The sequence below is a fragment of the Myotis brandtii genome, unplaced genomic scaffold (genome assembly GCF_000412655.1).
Source record: "Myotis brandtii unplaced genomic scaffold, ASM41265v1 scaffold4, whole genome shotgun sequence".
NCBI lineage: Eukaryota > Metazoa > Chordata > Mammalia > Chiroptera > Vespertilionidae > Myotis > Myotis brandtii.
Genome location: NW_005365371.1, coordinates 195022 through 214115, shown reverse-complemented (window position 1 = coordinate 214115; position 19094 = coordinate 195022). Strand labels below are relative to the sequence as shown.

The following is a 19094-nucleotide window of genomic DNA, read 5'->3' as shown; positions in this document are numbered from 1 at the left end:
AATTGCTTTGTGTGGAAAACACCACACATTTGATGTCAGAAGTGAGAACAGACCTGCCTCATTTTATTGAGCTTCGGAGACACTGCTTTTTTTTTTTTTACAAATTAAAGGCAAGATCTTCCACCAGCAGAAAGATTCCAATGCATTGAAGGCTCAGCTGATGGTTAGCATAATTTTTTTAGCAATAAAGTATTTTAAAATTAAGTTATGTACATTTTTAGATAATCCTATTGCACATTTAATAAACTACAGTATAGTTTAAACTTTTATATACACTAGGAAACCCAAAAATTCATGTGACTCACTTTATTGTGATACTCACTTTATTGCAGAGCCTGGAACTGAAATATCTCCAAGGTATGCCTGTACTGAGTGTAGAAAAGAAACAGTTTTTCCATTGAGGCTGGATAAATAATCCTATATAATAAAACCCTAATATGCAAATCAACCAATTGGCAGAACGATCAGCGGAATGACCGGTAGCTATGACTTGCACTGACCACCAGGGAACAGATGCTCAATGCAGGAGCTGCTCCCTGGTGGTCAGTGCACTCCCACAGGGGAAGCACAGCTCAGCCAGAAGCCAGGCTCATGGCTGGCCAGCACTGAAGGTGGGCAGTAAGGAGTGGTAAGGAGCGAGGGGTCCAGGACTGGGAGAGGAATGTCTGCCTACCAGCTTAGGCCTTCCACAGGGGAAGCACAGCTCAGCCAGAAGCCGGGCTCACGGCTGGCCAGCACTGGAGGTGGGCAGTAAGGAGTGGTAAGGAGCGAGGGGTTCCAGGACTGGGAGAGGAATGTCTGCCTGCCAGCTTAGGCCTGATCCCCAGGAGATCAGTATAGTTTAAGATGGACATCCCCTGAGGGCTCCCGGACTGTGAGAGGGCACAGGCCTGGCTGAGGGACCACCCCCCTCCCCAGTGCACAAATTTTGTGCACCAGGCCTCTAGTTAAATTAATATGAGGATATGTGTCAGGAGCTAAGTCTCCATACCTGAACCAAGTAATTCTCCTTCTAGGTATCTTTCATAGGAAAATATTGAGAAACTAGGACAACGATAAATATCAAACAATGTACTTCCCCAGAATACATCTCCTCAGAAACAACCTTAATGTCCAAAACTAAAATTAAAAACCTTAAATTATAAAAGTGTCCCTTGTCATGGGAAAATGTTCATGACATAATGTTAAAGATATAAAACAAAAATACCGTGATGATCTATTCTATATTAAAACTGTTCACAATGAGATGTAAAGAAAGCATTATATTTTTCTGTGTTTTTAAAAATGAAGACTTTGGAACCTGTAAGAGGATAACAGGACAGTTCGAAAACTAATCCGGGAAGATTAAGAAAAACTTTCCTCCGCAAGGTTAAAGGACGTTCACCACTCCAAGTGATTCCAAGACTGGGCTCCCGGCCACTCACTCGTGGATGAACTTGCTTAGAAACTAAGAAAGGAAGTGCCCCCATGTTTTAGCAATGGATCTGGACCTACTTCAATGGCTTTCGCTGCTTGTTCTTGTGTTTCGAATTCCACAAGGCAAATCCCATTGGGTCTCCAGTGGACTTAGGGTACTGTCTACTTACATAAACAACATCACCTCATTCCCCAGATGCTCTTTCAATCCAGCTGTGATCAACAGTTTTGGGAATTAGCTTCCATGAAAAATTAGAAGCAGTATTAAATATGTAAGCATCTAATCCCGATCTTCTTTCTCAGAGGCCAATACATTTTAACTTGAATATTAAAAAAATAAAAATGACTTTGGTAGAGATACAAGAGGGAAAGAAGGGGAGAAGGCAAGTAACACCAGGCATAAAACGAATAAAAGAATAAAAATACTTGTGACTTCAACAGTTCCAATGTGCCAGGTGCTCCATGTTCCTCACTTTTTGCTGTCATCACAAAACTCATGGGAGGGAAGCCTAATTCCCCCCCTCCTTTATTTTGATTATGTATTTTATTGGTCTTTAGAGGGAAAGGGAGAGAGAAACATCAATTTTTGCCTCCCACACGTACTCAGACCAGGGACAGACACGAAACCTGGGCATGTATTCTGACAGGGAATCTAACCAGCAACCTTTCGGTGCACACGATGATGCTCAACCAACTGAGCCACACCAGCCAGGGCTTTATTTTTTTAAATTTTATTATTATTTTCTTAAATATATTTTTTATTGATTTCAGAGAGGAAGGGAGAGGGAGAGAGAGATAGAAACATCAATGATGAGAATCATTGATTGGCAGCCTCTTGCACACCCCCTACTGGGGGGGATCGAGCCCGCAACCCCGGCATGTGCCCTTGGCTGGAATCGAACCTGGGACCCTTTAATCCACAGGCTGACACTCTATAACCAGCTAGGGAAGGGCCAAAAAAACCCAAACCTTTAATTATGGTGTTTTTTTGTGTGTGTGTCAATATTGTAATAACGATGGTGTCAGATGGGTACTAGAGTTAATCAAGGGATCACTTCATGTGTTATATAAGTTATATAAATGTCTAACCACTATGCTGTACATCTAAAATTAATACAAAGTAATACTCAATGTAAACTGTAACTGAAAAATAAAAAAAACAATTATGTATTTTTAATGGATGAGAACACAGGATCTCCAAAAGAGATGAAGGGGTTCCCAAGTCTCGGGGCTCGTCGGTTGAGGGGCAGGGTTCAGCCCAGCCTGTCCTGCTCCCAAGCTCATGTTTTTCCCACCACATCTCACTGCCCAAACGCTCAGGGAGCTTTGGCTTCATGTCTCCTGCCATTTGGAGTTTGGTTAAAAACAAAATGCGGACCACGCTAGCACAAGTGCTTTCAATACACATTTATTGCAAAAGCACAGCACAGTCACTACACCGTCAACATCACCGTATTTCCTGACTGAACAGGCGATCGCCATTCTAATGTGAATTCTCCCCAAAAGCGGGCCTGTGTGGAAGCTCCCACGCTGCGAGTAATGACTAGAGCCTCCATTCTGAGCTCGGAGTTCTAAACCATTAAACATTTAATTACCACTTTGGCAAAGCAATGCACATTACCATTTCTACAACGTAACAGCACAGAGATTTTAAATGCATCTTTATTTTTTAGAATCTTCAGTATGCACAACATGTAAAATGAAGTTTTAAATAAAAAGCTATGCCAAAACACAGTTTCTTAGAAAGGCCCAATGGAAAGGAAGGAAAATTGCACATGAATAATATTGATCAGTGCTTATAGTTGACATGAACTATGGTTTTAAAAGAACAAAAATACGACTTCAACATTTCCTTACAAAAGTATACTTGGCCATAAAATGAAAATCTAGAAAACCTCAACTGTTGACAAAGTAAAATGAAAAACAATTTCTTTTATTAAAATGTAATACAACCTTTACATGGTAAGAATTATTTAAAGACGCACAGAACCCTTCCTAGGAGAATTCATCCCACACACTCATGTTCTGACAGCGGCATAGACCCACCAGGTCGCAGAGCTGGGACCCCCAGCATCGTCTCAGTGCGGGCAGATGCGAAGCCCTCTCCCTGCACCCGCTCATATTTGCACCACGCCTCCTGCCAGGAGACCAGTTTGCCAGGCACACGGGGCGTCACAGGAAAAGAGCCCCGGCTGTCAGGAGCCTGTAATCACCTGGGACTTAGAGGTGCTATTTTAAAGTCAGGTCCTGGCAGTGGGAGAAGCTCAATACATCATGTGCTCTATCCTCAGTCCCCTGGGACTGGCCTGGCCTGTTCTTAACTCAGAGCCCAGAGGCAGGCATTGGGGCAGCTGGAACTTCTTATGTCTGTCCCACTGCAGCAGGCCTGGCCTGTTCTTAACTCAGAGCCCAGAGGCAGGCGTTGGGGCAGCCAGAACTTATGTCTGTCCCACTGCAGCGGTTTCAACCCGAACCACTCCCAGGACCCCAATAGGTAAGGACTTCGTTCTTCCACAGACTGAAAAGGAGTTAGGGGCTTCAGTGTGGCCGGGACTGGGAGGAGGAATAGGGGAAGGCATGACATTCAAGGTCCAGAGGGAGGCCTAAAGCCAAGGGCTGGGTCACCTCCAGGAACCCCAGGGAGTGGGGTGGGGGGGACCCTGTTTGGCATGTGAGGCCCCCGAGTGTGGAGAGTGGTGACAATGGGACTATTACAGGCTCCCACACCAGCCGCTGCCTCTGCTATTTCTGCAGCCATCCCACTCAACTCTCTTCCTCCTGCTGCACCCGAAAAATCAAACCAAACACACCCTGGCTTGAGAACAGAAGAACAAGAGTGCTTGGGTGTTGGGATAATGGTTTTGGCTGGACAGGCTTTGTGGCTTGCTTCTAGGAGTGTGAGAGGGTGGAGGCAGATGGAAAAGTCTGAATGGATAAGACATGGCAATCCGACTTGAATCTAGGTCCACTTAGACGACCCAAGGTTCCTCTGCCCCACGCTCAGGTATGAAAAGTGATTACTCAGGCAGAGTGCACGAAACACATTGGGGAGCGGAAAGCATGCCTTCACTTACAGACATTCCTTTAAAAATGGGAGGGGGCATTGCGAGAGTTACAGTCTTTTGAATAATACACAGTTCCTCTTGGGAGGCGGTTCAGGTCTAGATTCCCACTGTTTCTCAGAGCAGCACAGGCACCTCCACTGTGCCAGATGGGGCATCTGGGAGGGCGGGGTTCCGGGCGGCGGGCTCCACCTTCGAGTGTTCCCGGGGGCTTTGGAGTGTGGAGGAAGTGCGAAATTCCTCGTCACCATTACTTGTCACCGGGTCCTCTGCCCTGACTGGTGCTGCTTCCCTCTGTCACACGGTTTCTTGACCCCATCTCATCTGGGAGGGCGGGGTTCCGGGCGGCGGGCTCCACCCTCCAGTGTTCCCGGGGCCTTTGGAGTGTGGAGGAAGTGAGAAATTCCTCGTCACCATTCCTTGTCACCAGGTCCTCTGCCCTGACTTGTGCTGCTTGTCTTCCCTCTGTCACACCGTTTCTTGACCCCATCTCTCCTGCCGCCACTCTTTGAAAGCAAGCACTCCTAAGTGAGAAGGGGCTGGCTCTGGAACAGACGACAGGGGACTATAGAACTGCCATCTCTCAAGAGCTGAAGGAGCAGGTGGCCAGACGCCCTGCAGACAGGATGTGTGTGGAGGCAGGAGGCTGGGCCAGATGAGTCAGGAGATGAGCCAGCTCGAGGTTGTTTTCTGGAACCTGCTTCCACCACAATTCCCTGCCTCCAAACCTCCTCCTCCACTTTTGCTCAGCAGACATGCTTACACATGCCTATAAGCCAGTTACACCTCACTAACTCTTCCAAGGGGGTCTCCTGGGTTCCCCGTGCTGGAGGCCCTTCCCCCTGCCTCACCCCATGCCTGAACGAACACTAGCAGATACGAATGCTTCGGAAGCTTGTCATCTTTCTCTAAACTCTTTCCAATTCTTTTCAAGCCATTAAAACAGATTTCTCTGCCTTTCCCTTCGAAGGCTGTCCATGAAGGTTACACATAGCTATATGTTGGTTAGAGACAGCATGGGATTTTAACAGACCAAGAAAACAGGATTTAGAACATATTTTCCAAGGAGGGAAAGATCCCATAGACAGCTGTAGAAATAAGCTGCAGAACTTCCAACAGCATTTAGATGGTGTTGCTGGCTTTGAATCAGTTTTTATGAATGGATTCTTCAGAATATGAATGTCTCTGAGGGCCAGGACTCTGCCTTACTTGTTTCTGTAGCCACAGTGCCTAGCCCAATGCCCAGTGTGCAGCAGGAACCCAAATATACTGGCTGAATTACAAGATCCAGCCTCCTCCACCCCAGGTTTGTTTGTTTTTTTTGTGTGTGTGTTAAGTTCAATCTGCTTCTCCCAGCATTTAGTATTGACTTTGATGAAATCCCTGCCTGACTTTATTTTAGGGTGTTCTGTTATATATATATATATATGCCTAAGCAACTGGCCGACTGGCCTACTGTCCGGCTGAATTACAAGATCCAGCCTCCTCCACCCCAGGTTTGTTTGTTTTTTTTGTGTGTGTGTTAAGTTCAATCTGCTTCTCCCAGCATTTAGTATTGACTTTGATGAAATCCCTGCCTGACTTTATTTTAGGATGTTCTATTATGTTCTCATCTCTCTCTATATATAAAAGCCTAAGCGACTGGTTGACTGGCCTACTGTCCAGTAGCCATGACATGCACTGACCACCAGGGGGCAGACACTCAACGCAGGAGCAGAAACCAAAGGCATGGAAACATGGAACAGACTGATGAATCTCAGAGGGAAGAGGGGAGTGGGGGGGATGGAAAGAGATTAACCAAAGATCTTATATGCATACTAGTGGCCCGGTGAAGAAGGGGCTCCTTGGCCTGGCCTGCAGGGATTGGGCCCAAAACGGCTCTCTGACATCCCCCAACGGGGGGATTGTGAGAGGGCACAGGCCAGGCTGAGGGACCCCAGTTTTATTATAAAATACTCAGAGGGAAAAAATATCACAGTCTGATTTAAGACAAAAGAAGCAACTTTGTAAGCAAAACTTAAAGCAAAAACAATGAAATAAATTTCAGGACATAGATTACAAAGAATTGACTGGTAAAGGAATACTGACAAAAGAGTAAATAGGTCAGGGAATCAGGCTGGCTCATTAGAGTAACCTTTCCCCCAATTAGATGGAAGGACAACTATAGGCGACAGAATGTAACACAGAGTTGCCTGCCCAGGACACTGGGGGACTATAAGTTTGTGTAAAAATGACAACAAATATGAAGAGGCCTCTTTATTCCAAGACAGAAGAGGGTGAAATATCAGGGCTAAGATATCAATTGATGTTTTGTGTTTTCCTGAAAAGGACAAGGGTAACTGCATTTCTTTGGGACATGGAGCAAGAATTCTGGCGTGCAAGCCCAAAGGACCGTGGGGTCATGGAGGACAGGGACGGGTCCATTGGAGACATTTACATCACTTACAAAAACGATTTTCTCAGCAATAGCTTATTGATCAGGAAGAGCAGTGCAGTGTGGGCTAGAGGGGTCAGAGAGGGACTGAGAAGAGACAGCCCGCAATTTGGGGTGGATTACGTTGGGTGGCCTGGTTCTGCCCATGATTGGTGACGTGGGATCAGTCACCTCACAGGACTTCTTCTAGGCACCTTCTCTGAATCACAGACCTAAACAGAAACGTGTGTATGTCAAGGAAGTGATTTTCTTTGAAACGTGTAGATACAATTTGGTAGAATGGAGGCAGAATTTTCTTAATACTTAATTTCCAAAAATGATATATTTCTGGTGAGGAGGGAAGTACATTTGAAATTGGGAATTCATGGCAAACAAAATCATCTACAGAACTAAAACCTGCCCTTTGAGCAATCTTTGGGTTTCTGCAAAGGCTTAGGAAGGCCAGGACTTCACTAGCAATGTATCCAGTGTGGCATCCAGTGTGACTCAGGTGTACTCACAAGCGGATACCTGAAGGGCTTCCACATCTCCAGCCCCCAGAGTAGCCCTTCTCTACCTGGATAGCTGCTATCCCAAGTTCTGTCATTAGATGCCCTAACCGGTGGCTCAGTGGGGATAGAGCATCGGCCTGTGGACTGAAGGGTCCATGGTTCGATTCTGGTCAAGGGCATGTACCTTGGTTGTGGGCACATCCCCAGTAGGGGGTGTGCAAGAGGCAGCTGATCGATGTTTCTAACTCTCTATTTCTCTCCCTTCCTCTCTGTAAAAAATCAATAAAAATATATTTTAAAAAGGTTACCACTAGTCCAAAAAAATGAAATCAAAATGATGAGTCCACATAAAAAAAAAAGTTCTGTCATTAGAAATCCTTCTTTTTGGTGTTTAGATTTTGTTCTTTATTAAAACTCAAATCTCTTTCAGAGAGGAGACTCACAGGCCTTCTGAGCACGTGTATTTCAATGTGTATGCATTTGTTAAATTTTGTCTCCAGGGGGAGTTGAGGAGCCAACAGTATCCCCCAGCTTCCCTAAGGAACAGTCACCCACCCCCCAGTCATGGAATGATGACAGGGTCTGGGGTTCCTTGAAATTGGTCCTGTGCTCCCAGGCAGGTACAGGTTCTGTCTATGATGGCAACTTCAATGGAACAAAATATCCTCCCTTGAATTCAGTGATAGTCAATGATGTTATGAGACAAATATTTGGGTTCCTGCTATGCATAATTAGGTATTTGGGAAACTCTCACCATTCCTTTTAATTGTTAGTTCAGGAGAGTATTTGCAAATCAACGCACAATTCGAGGATCAGCTTTACCACCTGATCTGACAATTTGATTCCTGCGGGTGCAAACGCATTGCTGGCCCACGATGAATCAAACCAAACCAAAGGACGTTCCTGTTAGGCCTGATTCCCGCGAGCAAACGCAGTACTCTGGCCTGGTGCCGGAATGCTCTCTCAGCATCAGATGGCAGATTTTCTCTTATTGCATTTGATAAATTTAATAAACCCCACGTCATGTATATAGTCCTCCAGGGAAATAAATAGCACCTGTGGTTTATCTCCTGGCAGAAAACGAAAAAGCCACTTCTTATTGCACGTGAGTGCGATGGAGCAGCCCACGTGTTCACATACCAGCAGGCACAGTAGGAGGGCTACTGCACAAACGGAAACATGACCGTGACCGTACCGCAGGCTGTGCAGTTTCACAGACTGCATGACCTTCAGTCATTTTCTAATACTCAGATAAGAGTGGCCCCAAATTTCCTGGAAGAAACCTTAGCGAACATCTTTGCTCACTCCCTCATTTCAGTGATGTGAATACATGAGAGATGAAGTGACTTACTCTCAGTCAAACAGCTGAAGACACCAGGGCTGGGACCTGAGCCCGGCCTGGGGCTCCTCGGCCAGGGTGCTTTCTCTAGGTCCTCTCGCGTCTAGTTCAGCGGTTCTCAACCTGTGGGTCGCGACCCCTTTGGCGGTTGAACGACCCTTTCACAGGGGTCACCTAAGACCATCCTGCATATCAAATATTTACATTACGATTCATAACAGTAGCAACATCAGTTATGAAGTAGCAACGAACATAATTGTATGGTTGGGTCACAACATGAGGAACTGTATTTAAAGGGCCAGAAGGTTGAGAACCACTGGCTCTAGTTCATTAAGACACTGCTTGGCCAGCTTGCCTCCCTGATGCTGGCAATTCAGAAAATCTGGGTTTCACACAACTTGCTTCCAAGCATAGTCAGAAATAAGTAAGAACATAACCAGAAGGGACAGCTGGATGGGAGGGAAGGCAGGAAAGGAAATGACCACACAAAGCTAAGTTCTTGTCCTGCTGCAGCTCATCAGTTTCGCTGCTAGCGGGAAAGATAGGAGAGCTGAGGAAGCCGATCAGGAAAACAGTAAGGGTTACCAAATCTTCCTTATCTATTATTTTGAGCAAGTGGAATCACATAAGCGCATCCTCCAGACGTTCTGCAGCATTGCGTGCCTCTGCTGAGATGGGGAGCCAAGAAACCCTGTCAAGAAATCTATTTGGATTTTGGGGGGTCACTCATCTTCTTCCCTCACAGTATGTGGACCTTAGTTGGTGACTTAAAAACAGAAGCTCTATTTCCCAAAAGAAAAGCAGAATGTTGCATATTGGAATTCATCTTTAAATTTTAGAATATGATAGAGCTTGATGGTATATAATGAGGCCGGTGAAATGCTGCTAAATATTAACCACTGTGACATTTGATACAGACTCATGAGGAGACAGATAAGGATCTCAGAAACTCCTGCTTCTGCCCAAAGTTAACGCCAATGTGGCCTGAGAAACAGTTCCTTAGGTCACTTGATTTTAAATCCCAAGTTTATACCTTTGTAGGAAACTGCAAAAATAGAAAGATTTGAGAGGCTTCTAGGGATGACCTCTGGAAAGGAGAACGGACTAGCCAGCATTTGTTTTTAGGGTTCACTTTATACTTCTGAACTAAGAATTTTACAATGAGCATAGAGTCATGTATTTCTTGCTTAATTTTCAAAAATTTTAAAGAAATGAAAACAATTTACCTGTAAGAATTTACTTCTGGTTAACACATTTATGGGGGAAAATGCTGGTCTGGGAGGTGGGTGACCTGCTAAGCCCTGGCTATGTCATTAACTTCTCAGGTTCTATTTTTACTTATTTGTAAAATGAGGTGGTTGGATTAGTTCATCTTTTTGATTCTATGATCCTTCTGGGTAAATGGGAAGAAAGCCAATCTGAATTACAGGAAGTCCAAATTAAACTGTAGTTTCTTAAAGAAGTATCATTTTCTAACCTTGAGGTAAATTAAAAGTATCTCCAAGTCATTCTGGCCATTTTGGTCGAGCCTGAAGCCGCTTCCCTTTTAAACTGGAAGAGCCAGGCGGGAACCCCGAGAGCCCGTGACGTGGGGTGGATCTCCTGGCAGTCCCTCTGGAGCCCCAACCCTCAACATGTACCAAGCCCAGCACATTTAAGCTAAAAGAGTTTGACGTGTGTGTGTGTGTGTGTGTGTGTGTGTGTGTGTGTGTGTGTGTGTTTTAAATCATTTTATCAAAGTTGCTGAAATGAATTCTGTGCTTTGTTTCATTTTTTAGCTGTGTTTTTTAAAATTTTATTTCAATGCCTCCTTGTTGAATGAACACAGCAGGTGGGCTGGGCTAACTTTCTGCTCTTTCTCAGTAAGGGCTGCGATGGAAAGTTACTGTTTGAGGCCCACCAAGTTCCAAAGCACAACAAAAGGACAATGTAAGGCAATCTAATGTCCGTATTCTAAAATGCAGCAAATAACAAGTATAGAAAGTTGTTAGAGACCTTTGTAATTCTCATCTCAGGGATACAGTCTAACTTATGAGCCTTGACCCTAGAAATTGCTAAATCTTTCTGGAGTACCTGGATTTACTTGTGTTTGGGTCATGTTAGCATCCTTTCAGGAGAGGGAGGTCTACTACCAGTCAGGACTGAGCCTGGGACTTTGGCCTGGGAGCTGATGGAGGGGTGGAGGGCGTGAAGAAGCCTGAGCCAGGAAGTCAGTTCAAGGAAGCTGGCACCTAGGAGTCGCAGGGATGGAGCTGAGGTCTGATTCACGCAAGCGTTTCGAAAGTTGAGGTGCCAGGCAGTGAGGACAGTGGAGAAACTGTTCGGTGAAACAAGAGGCTGATGTTTCTGTCCTGCCCCAGAACAAACTGAAAGTGGTTATAAAAAGAAGCATGGTTCAGGGGAGAGACTGCCCACAGCCTCTATCCTTCACAACCCCTGGCCAGAAGTGACCCTTTCAAGGGCCCTGGTATTGTTCACCTCTTGACTCTGAAGTTCCAACTGAGCTGGGAGAACTCCTGAAAGGAAATGAATGCTCCGGGTGGCCAACATGATGCCTGCTTACCTGATGGATGCTGCTAGAAGGAAATCCCCTCTCCTGCCTGTCAAGTTTTGTTCTTCTAGGATGGTCCAACACTTTCCCCAAAGTATTGCTTCTATTTCCTAACAGAGTAGCAACTGTTTGATATTATGGAAATAAACTTTATCTTTCTTCTTTCTGCATAATTCCCAATTAGAATGGAATTCTAGTTTTCCTATATTTAGGTCAAACAGGTTTGATAACATTTTCTCACAGTTTTCTATATATTTCTTTTTTAATACGGCACTTTCTTCCTATCACAGCTTTTGCACTTGCTTGATAATATGGCATAATCATAGTAATTCCTTTATTTATTATTTCAGGGACAAATGTGGAATTAAATGTGGTTGTTAATATTAAAGCAAATTTACTATGCATTTGTATTGGATCTTAAAATGAAGCTTGTACATATGCAAACAGCAGGATGAATGCCTAGATTTTAATAAATATAATAGCAACAAAAACTAATTAAAAGATAAGTAGATGGGAATTTAACCTCTTCAATTTAAAAGCTCTTAGCTTGAATCCTTCATTAGAAGAGCTTCATCAACAACAAGTTGTAAACATTCTCAATAATTAAACATGAATATGTGATCTATGATAAAATTTGGCCCTTAGGCCATATATGCTTAACTATACAAGATTATACTTGCATGGATTCCCTCTTTTTATTTTTTATTTTTTATTAGCTCCATCCTCCAGGGAAATGTGTGTACTTGTCTTATTCCTATTCCTCCATCATGGACCATATTAAAAAATGTGTCTTCCCATAGACTAAGTGTTCATTGGTAAGCCACAGGGAACTTAGACTATAACATGTCCTTACCAATTAATAATGTTGTGGACTTGGTTTATGAGGACTGAATTATTCATCAGAATCTTTCTGTATCATGTCATTGCAAACTAAGACTTAGAGCACCAACTGGAGAGTGAAGAAGAAAATAGAATGATTTCACTTAAAAACCAAATAATCACCTCAATTTAATCCCTGTACTTTCCACACAAAATAATGGCAGTTTACTCTTAAGCCCCATTGTTTGTGAACATGGAAGAGTATTCATAAACTCCCCCAAGTGTCCAAATTAAGCTGCAATTCTGTGAGGTAGGAAAAAAGTATTTTAGAAGTCAGAAGATGTGGGTTTTAGTTCTACTTTTGTCACTAAGAGTGTGACCTTTGGCAAGATCCTTGACCTCTCTGGGACTGTTTCTACAAATTCTAAAATGAAGGCTTGGGTTAGTGGAAAGTTAAGATTTCTTCCAGTTATAAAATTTCATTAGGATTCTATAACATTTGTTTAGAAAGTGCAAAGATAGCAGCTGGACTATTTTAATGCAAGCTAGAAATAAAAACAAAGATAAAAAATATGATTTGAAATATTCAGGTAAATAAATAGTGTGTAATCCTCCCCCACTCCAAAGCTTTTTGGTTCTCTTTCTATCAGATTTGGTATATGAAATTTTAATCATTTAAAACAGCTGCAATTTGTGTTGAGAACAATGAATGATCTGCTGGAGTGGTAAGTGGATATAAATGAGACAGAGGGGCTCATCTCATGCTAAAAACAATGGCTGGTGTCTGGCACATGCGAGAACTTTTAATCACTACTCACTTGAGATGTTGAATTAACCAATGAGCTGTTAACTAATTAGTCATTTAGGCAATAAGTGTTATTCTTTACTTTGTGTTAAAACTAGAATTAACCATAATGAAAATGTTCTACTAGTATATCAGAAGCATTACAGCAAAATTTTATACAGCAACATCCTCAAACAGAATCGATCTGACTAAAACCAAATACTTAAGAATTCTTCCCTCTGCTCTCTATCTTCTTTCTAAATAGAAGGGCTGGTGGTTAATTTAGGTTCTGGGGCATGAACTAATGATATCCTTAGTGGCTGCCTTTCAATCATCTTAAAGAATTCTGGTTTTATTTTATTTTTATTTAAGAAGAATGATCGAGTTCATTGGAAATAAGTCTAGCTTTCATGGGTTTTCTTCTACTTTTCAGCAACTTCCTTAGTTCCTTTGTTTCTTGTTGCTAAGTCAGCAGAGTGGTTATAAAAGGGAGATGATTTAAAGGTGACTTACAGATGTTAAATTTCAGGGTTTTTGTAAGAAACTTTTCAAGTTGCACAATTTAGGATTTTAGAAGAAGGCTCAGAAGTAATAGAATCTTCCTCCAGGACCGAGGTGAGTTAATAAATAGCTTTGAACTTACTAAGAGTTGGAACTATGGATGAGTGTGTGTGACGGTATATGTGCACATGGAGAGATGAGTAATTAAGTGCTGACCAGCTTTCCTTAACCATACGTCACCGCCGTGGCTAACAGAAAGAGCTGGCTTGCACCTTGTCTGCCCAAAAAAAGACAAATATAAGTTATATTTAGCTGACAAGGAAGACACAATTTCAAGTGAGGAAAAAGGAAAGAGGGTTGAATGAAACTGAGAATAATGAAGGCAAAGTATTACTCTTGACTTCTGGGGGAAATGTTTGGTTTTCCTGTGTGAGGGGAATTATGTAAATGTGAATGGTGGTAATAATCCCACCAGAGCATATTTTATGTGACAGTGAAGTACATGTCTGAGAGCTGTTCAATGAGTTACTGTTATTTTTTACAAAGCTATCCTCCTTATACAGAAAATAGGTACCGGCAAAATACTGCCCTCTCAAATACATCGACTCCATATAGAAATGAATATTTTTCAACCTGAATTGAAATACAAAAATGTAATTAACAGAAGTTTCAATGTTATAAATTGTTATTTTCAAACAAGGGTCATTTAATAAAATGTAACCCCTGTAAATAATATCTGATACACACACACACACACACACACACACACACCTGAAGATATAAAATGTCCTATGTGATTTGTCATTTCTCTTTTAACAAAGTGCTAAATCAGAATGGAATTACATTTGTCATACAATTTTTAATGAGGCTACATTAAACGTTTAGTCACCTTTAATATAATCATTTAAGAGTCTAATAGATGAAACTGTATTTCACAGAAACAAGGATAACTTTAGGTCGAGACACAAAGTGTGTGTTCTGAAGTCACTGGAAAGCAGTTGGTCACCATAATAAGATGGCCAGGGGTTTCTGACCTAATCTATAATAATAAAAACGTGATATGCTAATTAGACCAGACAGCTGAATGACCTTCTGGACATCCTTCCGGATGACCTTCCAGACGAAGCCGAGGCTGCGAGGGCCGAGGCAAGCTGCCATGGCTGCGAGGGCAGAACCCCTTGCATGAATTTCGTGCATTGGGCCTCTAGTTAAAAATAAGGAGTCATAGAAGAAATGACTTTATTAGAAAAAAATGTAGTGTACATGGGGCTAATTTCTATTCTGGATATACCTGTTGGCTGTTTTTTTATTAAAATCGGATATAAGATTTAAACTTCTTTAGAAGTTAGTGGCATTTCTTCCTATTCTGATATGTCCCTTAGGGAAGGCGTTATCTCCATGTGATAGACGCCCTTTATTTCTTTTCATAGTAACAATGGATCCATCAGCAGTGTGGCACTGGCACAGAGCACAGAGGGAATTATTTAGGTAGTGCCTTGTGTGTAAGACAGCACACTGCCAACCCCAGCAGCGGGCACAGGCATGCCATTTAGAGAGTTTTTAAATCCCCGGTTATCATTTGAGTCCCACATTATCATTACCTAGTAGTAATTAAATTAATGTGATCACCAGTAACTTCACAAGACCTCTGAATGAATTTTCTGTCTTCTCCTTTTTATCCGTCAGGTGTGCAATTCCGAGCAAATGTGCAGGATGCAGAATGGATCTCCAGTCTCTCTGTAAACTCCTTCGAGTCTGTGCTATTACACGGAGACAACCACATCAAGATAGAGTCTGTCATAGGATTCCCTGAAGCACAGAATGAGGAGGAGACTGAGCAAACACGACCCGGGAAGGCACCAGTTGAACCAAGACAACTCTGTAAGACAAAAACACGCAGTTGTAAGCATTCACGTGTCACCAGCAGTACGCCCCCTGTAGGCCGGGAGCAAGCTGCTCTGCATTCAAAAGCACTTACGATAAACTCACCCTGGAAGGCCTGGCACTGGCTTTCAATAAACAGAGAGAGTCTGGGGTCTAAGTGATGCATGTAATATACTACAGGGCTTTCATGTGGAGTATTTTTAATCACTTTGTTAATAAGTTTTCATCAATTTAACCCACCTTGACTTTGGTGGCAAAAAAGAATTTATTAACTTCAAAGAAAAAAATCAATCACCTTTAAATGTTAGTTTGTTAATTATTTTTAAGGGCCCTCTATCACTCTCACTTTTGTCCTTATTTAGAAATAGCTGCTGGATTAGAAAAACAAATAAGAACATCACCTGAACTTTGAAATAACACTTTTATTTTTTGGATAGAAACATCTAATTCTCAGCAAAAACATCAAGTAGTAATTCACTGTAAAACAGATGAGAAAATATATAAAAATTAAAGAAAAACAAAAAAATTAATCTTAATTCTACCCTCACAGAAACTACTGTGCATATGTTGGCTTATTTATTTCTTCCTTTTTCCTGCTGGCATCATAGTTACATATGATGCCAATTACCAGAAAACCTACAAGAATCACCTAAACCAGTGGTTGGCAAACTGTGGCTCACGAGCCACATGCGGCTCTTTGGCCCCTTGAGTGTGGCTCTTCCACAAAATACCAACTTCTGCACATGGGCCACGAAGTTTCAGTCGCACTGTACATGCGTGCCCACACGTGGTATCTTGTGGAAGAGCCACACTCAAGGGGCCAAAGAGCCGCATGTGGCTCGTGAGCCGCAGTTTGCCAACCACTGACCTAAACAGACAATTCTGTTATGAGCTGATTTAATGGAATTAAGAACATGCTTCTTCAAAAAGGCTTGCTCCTGAATTCAGGACTTGCCAACAGGCCAATCCTGGGCCTCTCGCTATGAATACACACCAGCCCACCATGGCTGCTGCCAGCTGTTCCTCCGGCTCCAGTGGCCCTTCAGCGAGGCATCTGCTCAGCCTTCTCCTATCCCGACCCCTTTACCAGTCGATCCTGAGGTGCTGGGTGCAGAAGTGTGCAGCTTCTTGGCATAAAGAGGTTGGTGGCAGTGGTGGGGATAACTTCTATAGTTTAATATCCATGTAGCATTTTTAATTTAAAGAAACAGCAAATGGCCCTAGCCGGTTTGGCTCAGTGGAAAGAGCATCAGCCTGTGGACTGAAGGGTCCCAGGTTCGATTCCGATCAAGGGCATGTACCTTGGTTGCGGGCACATCCCCAGTAGGAGGTGTGCAGAAGGCAGCTGGTTGATGTTCCTCTCTCATCAATGTTTCTAACTCTCTATTCCTCTCCCTTCCTCTCTGTAAAAAAACCAATAAAATATACTGAAAAAGAAACAGCAAATGAGATAAAGAAGTTCCCTGGGACATCTTTTCTTTGGGCACTGCTATCGGTTTATATTTTCCCTTTGTACTTCTACCGAATGCTAATACTGCCCTAATCTTCAAGAATCATCCTAAAGATGCCCACAGTTTAATCCATAATTCATATGGCTAAAAGAGCAATTTATGCTCAGGAATGGAAACCCAAAAACCAACGGGTAAGAGAAGGTGCTGAAATACTTTTTTTCTATAATATGCTCAGAAAAGCCACCTCCTTACCTCTCAATTTCTACATTTTAAGTCAGACATGCTATTATATGGCATGTAACAAAGACATGTATTTCAATCATATTTCATGCAAAGCTGTTTTCTGTGCTTTACTTGGGCTGAATATAATCTAAACACTCAGAGAGGCTGTGACCTCTGGGATCTTGTCTTTATTCTGATATTCCCTGAAATGACACACCCGGTGTCTTCTGCTTTAATATTAACCATATTCTGGATTTCTGATGTTAATTTTAACAGGCAAAAAAAAGCAGTAAAAAAATAAGAAGAGAAAAAGCAGCAAAACAGTTGACAACATCATACCATTTGTAGTGAGTATTTTGACTTTAAGGAAAAATTTTCAGCTGTTTTTTATGGGGAGCTAGAGCAAACACACATGCAGCAACAATCAACTTGTCCTTGCTCTTCTTAAACCTAGCTAAGTGTTTGCCAAAGCAAACCTTTGTCAATACTAAGCAAAACTTGGTCAAATATTGCCAAAGCGGACCTTCTAGTTTATCAGAGTTGTAAATTCTTCCTTCTACCTACATTCAGATGAAGTCTTTAAAAATGCCTCATCATTACTCTTTAGTGTCATGGTGGGTTGGTTCATGTTTACTATTATGCTTCTCTCTGAAAAGTCAAACCCACTTGGCTCAGTAACTATAAGTGTTCTTTGAAATTCTTTGCCTTTTACGAAAGCAACAGGTCAGGGACGTGAACCTGTACATTTTCCCACCAGAAGCCACTCACATAAACCACAATGTAGGCGCTCTAACAATCAGGAAATGGTTTGTGTAAAAGTGTCATTTAACTTAGCAGTCGCAAAGCCAACTGCTGTCCTTTCGAGCCAGATGTCATAGGACCCAATTGAGCCAACAGAGTCCTAATCCATTGGATTTGCTTATTCTTATCCTTAAATCTTTTAAAGTGAGCACGGTTTTCTAACATTCCGTCCCTTTGTCCTTAACTAGAGAAAATACAGATCTATACTCCAGGCTTCGCAATTCGCCTCTCTGCTTCTGCTGGTTCTGTCAGTTATTACGTACACTGTAACCTGAGGCTCTCTGCCAATTTACAGTTTGGACAGGTGCTATATTTCACTCAGTGTAGTGGCTCTGCACCAAATGGTGATGCTCTGTTGGGACCAAACTAATTAGGGTTTTGCTCATCCTTTCACCTTTTTCTACCAGAAGTACTACTGTGCTTTACACCTCCTCTTTCCATTCAATGATGTCATGGCTTCGTCTCTACCACCTTCAGGTACTTTTCTGAATCCAGATACCACCCTCCAGAACGAACCTTCTATTTGTTTTTGGTGGTTTAACCAGAATTATGATGATTTAGCAAAACTGTCTCCATTCTCATTTGTGAGGATCCAGCTGACATCATGATTTCACACACAGAGTAACACCCTGCTCCCTTTGCTCCATGTTAATTACCCACCAGATCTGACCATCAAACACACTGCCTGATTTTACTCCTTAGATGTCAGAATACTTCTCACAGGCCCACATATGCTGAAGCTGTTGTAACCACTAGTCAATGCCTCCCACCTCAGCCAGACCCCTGAATCTTTTGAGCCACATCGTAGCCTCAAATTCATGGTCAGCTGCTTCAAAAATGAAAGGACTGAGGTAAAACAACAACAACAACAACAAACTTTAAGGCTTTTAGCCAAAACCTGCTGCGAAGCTTCTAGAACAACAACAACAACAACAAACCAGATAAAACAAACTGCAGAATAAGTTACAAATCATACAATAGAACGTCGGAATACATTTCAGAGCATATAAAGAATGTAAGAGCACTCCCTAATGATGCTGTAAGTGAAGTTATTAGAGGAAAGCATCACTGTGCTGTGTGAAATAACTCACTGAGATTCTCAAAGCAAATATTATAGGAAACAACTGAGTTTTATAAACATGCTTATATTAGGGAGCATGGAACACTTTTTTTAAAGTGACCATGAAAAAGCCAGGTCAGAACAACTCTAAGAAACTTCTGGACAGAAAGGCACTCTATCAACACAGCGAAGCATAAAAAATGCCGAGACAAAGAAACAGGACACAAATGACAGAAATGGAGGAAAGCAAACTGCTGGATATAGAGTTCAAAACCACAC

At 42.4% G+C, this 19094-nt stretch overlaps 1 protein-coding gene across 1 annotated transcript in view; it reads right to left on the bottom strand.

Moving 5' to 3' along the window:
• Positions 1-14619: 14619 nt before the first annotated feature.
• DIRC2 (disrupted in renal carcinoma 2) overlaps positions 14620-19094 on the bottom strand; it is a gene marked incomplete at its 5' end in the record, with an annotated part of 68345 nt that continues 63870 nt past the window's right edge. The window contains one exon of the mRNA XM_005873212.2: positions 14620-15276. Coding sequence (XP_005873274.1) covers positions 15161-15276 — 116 coding nt within the window. The remainder of the gene's footprint in view (positions 15277-19094) is intronic.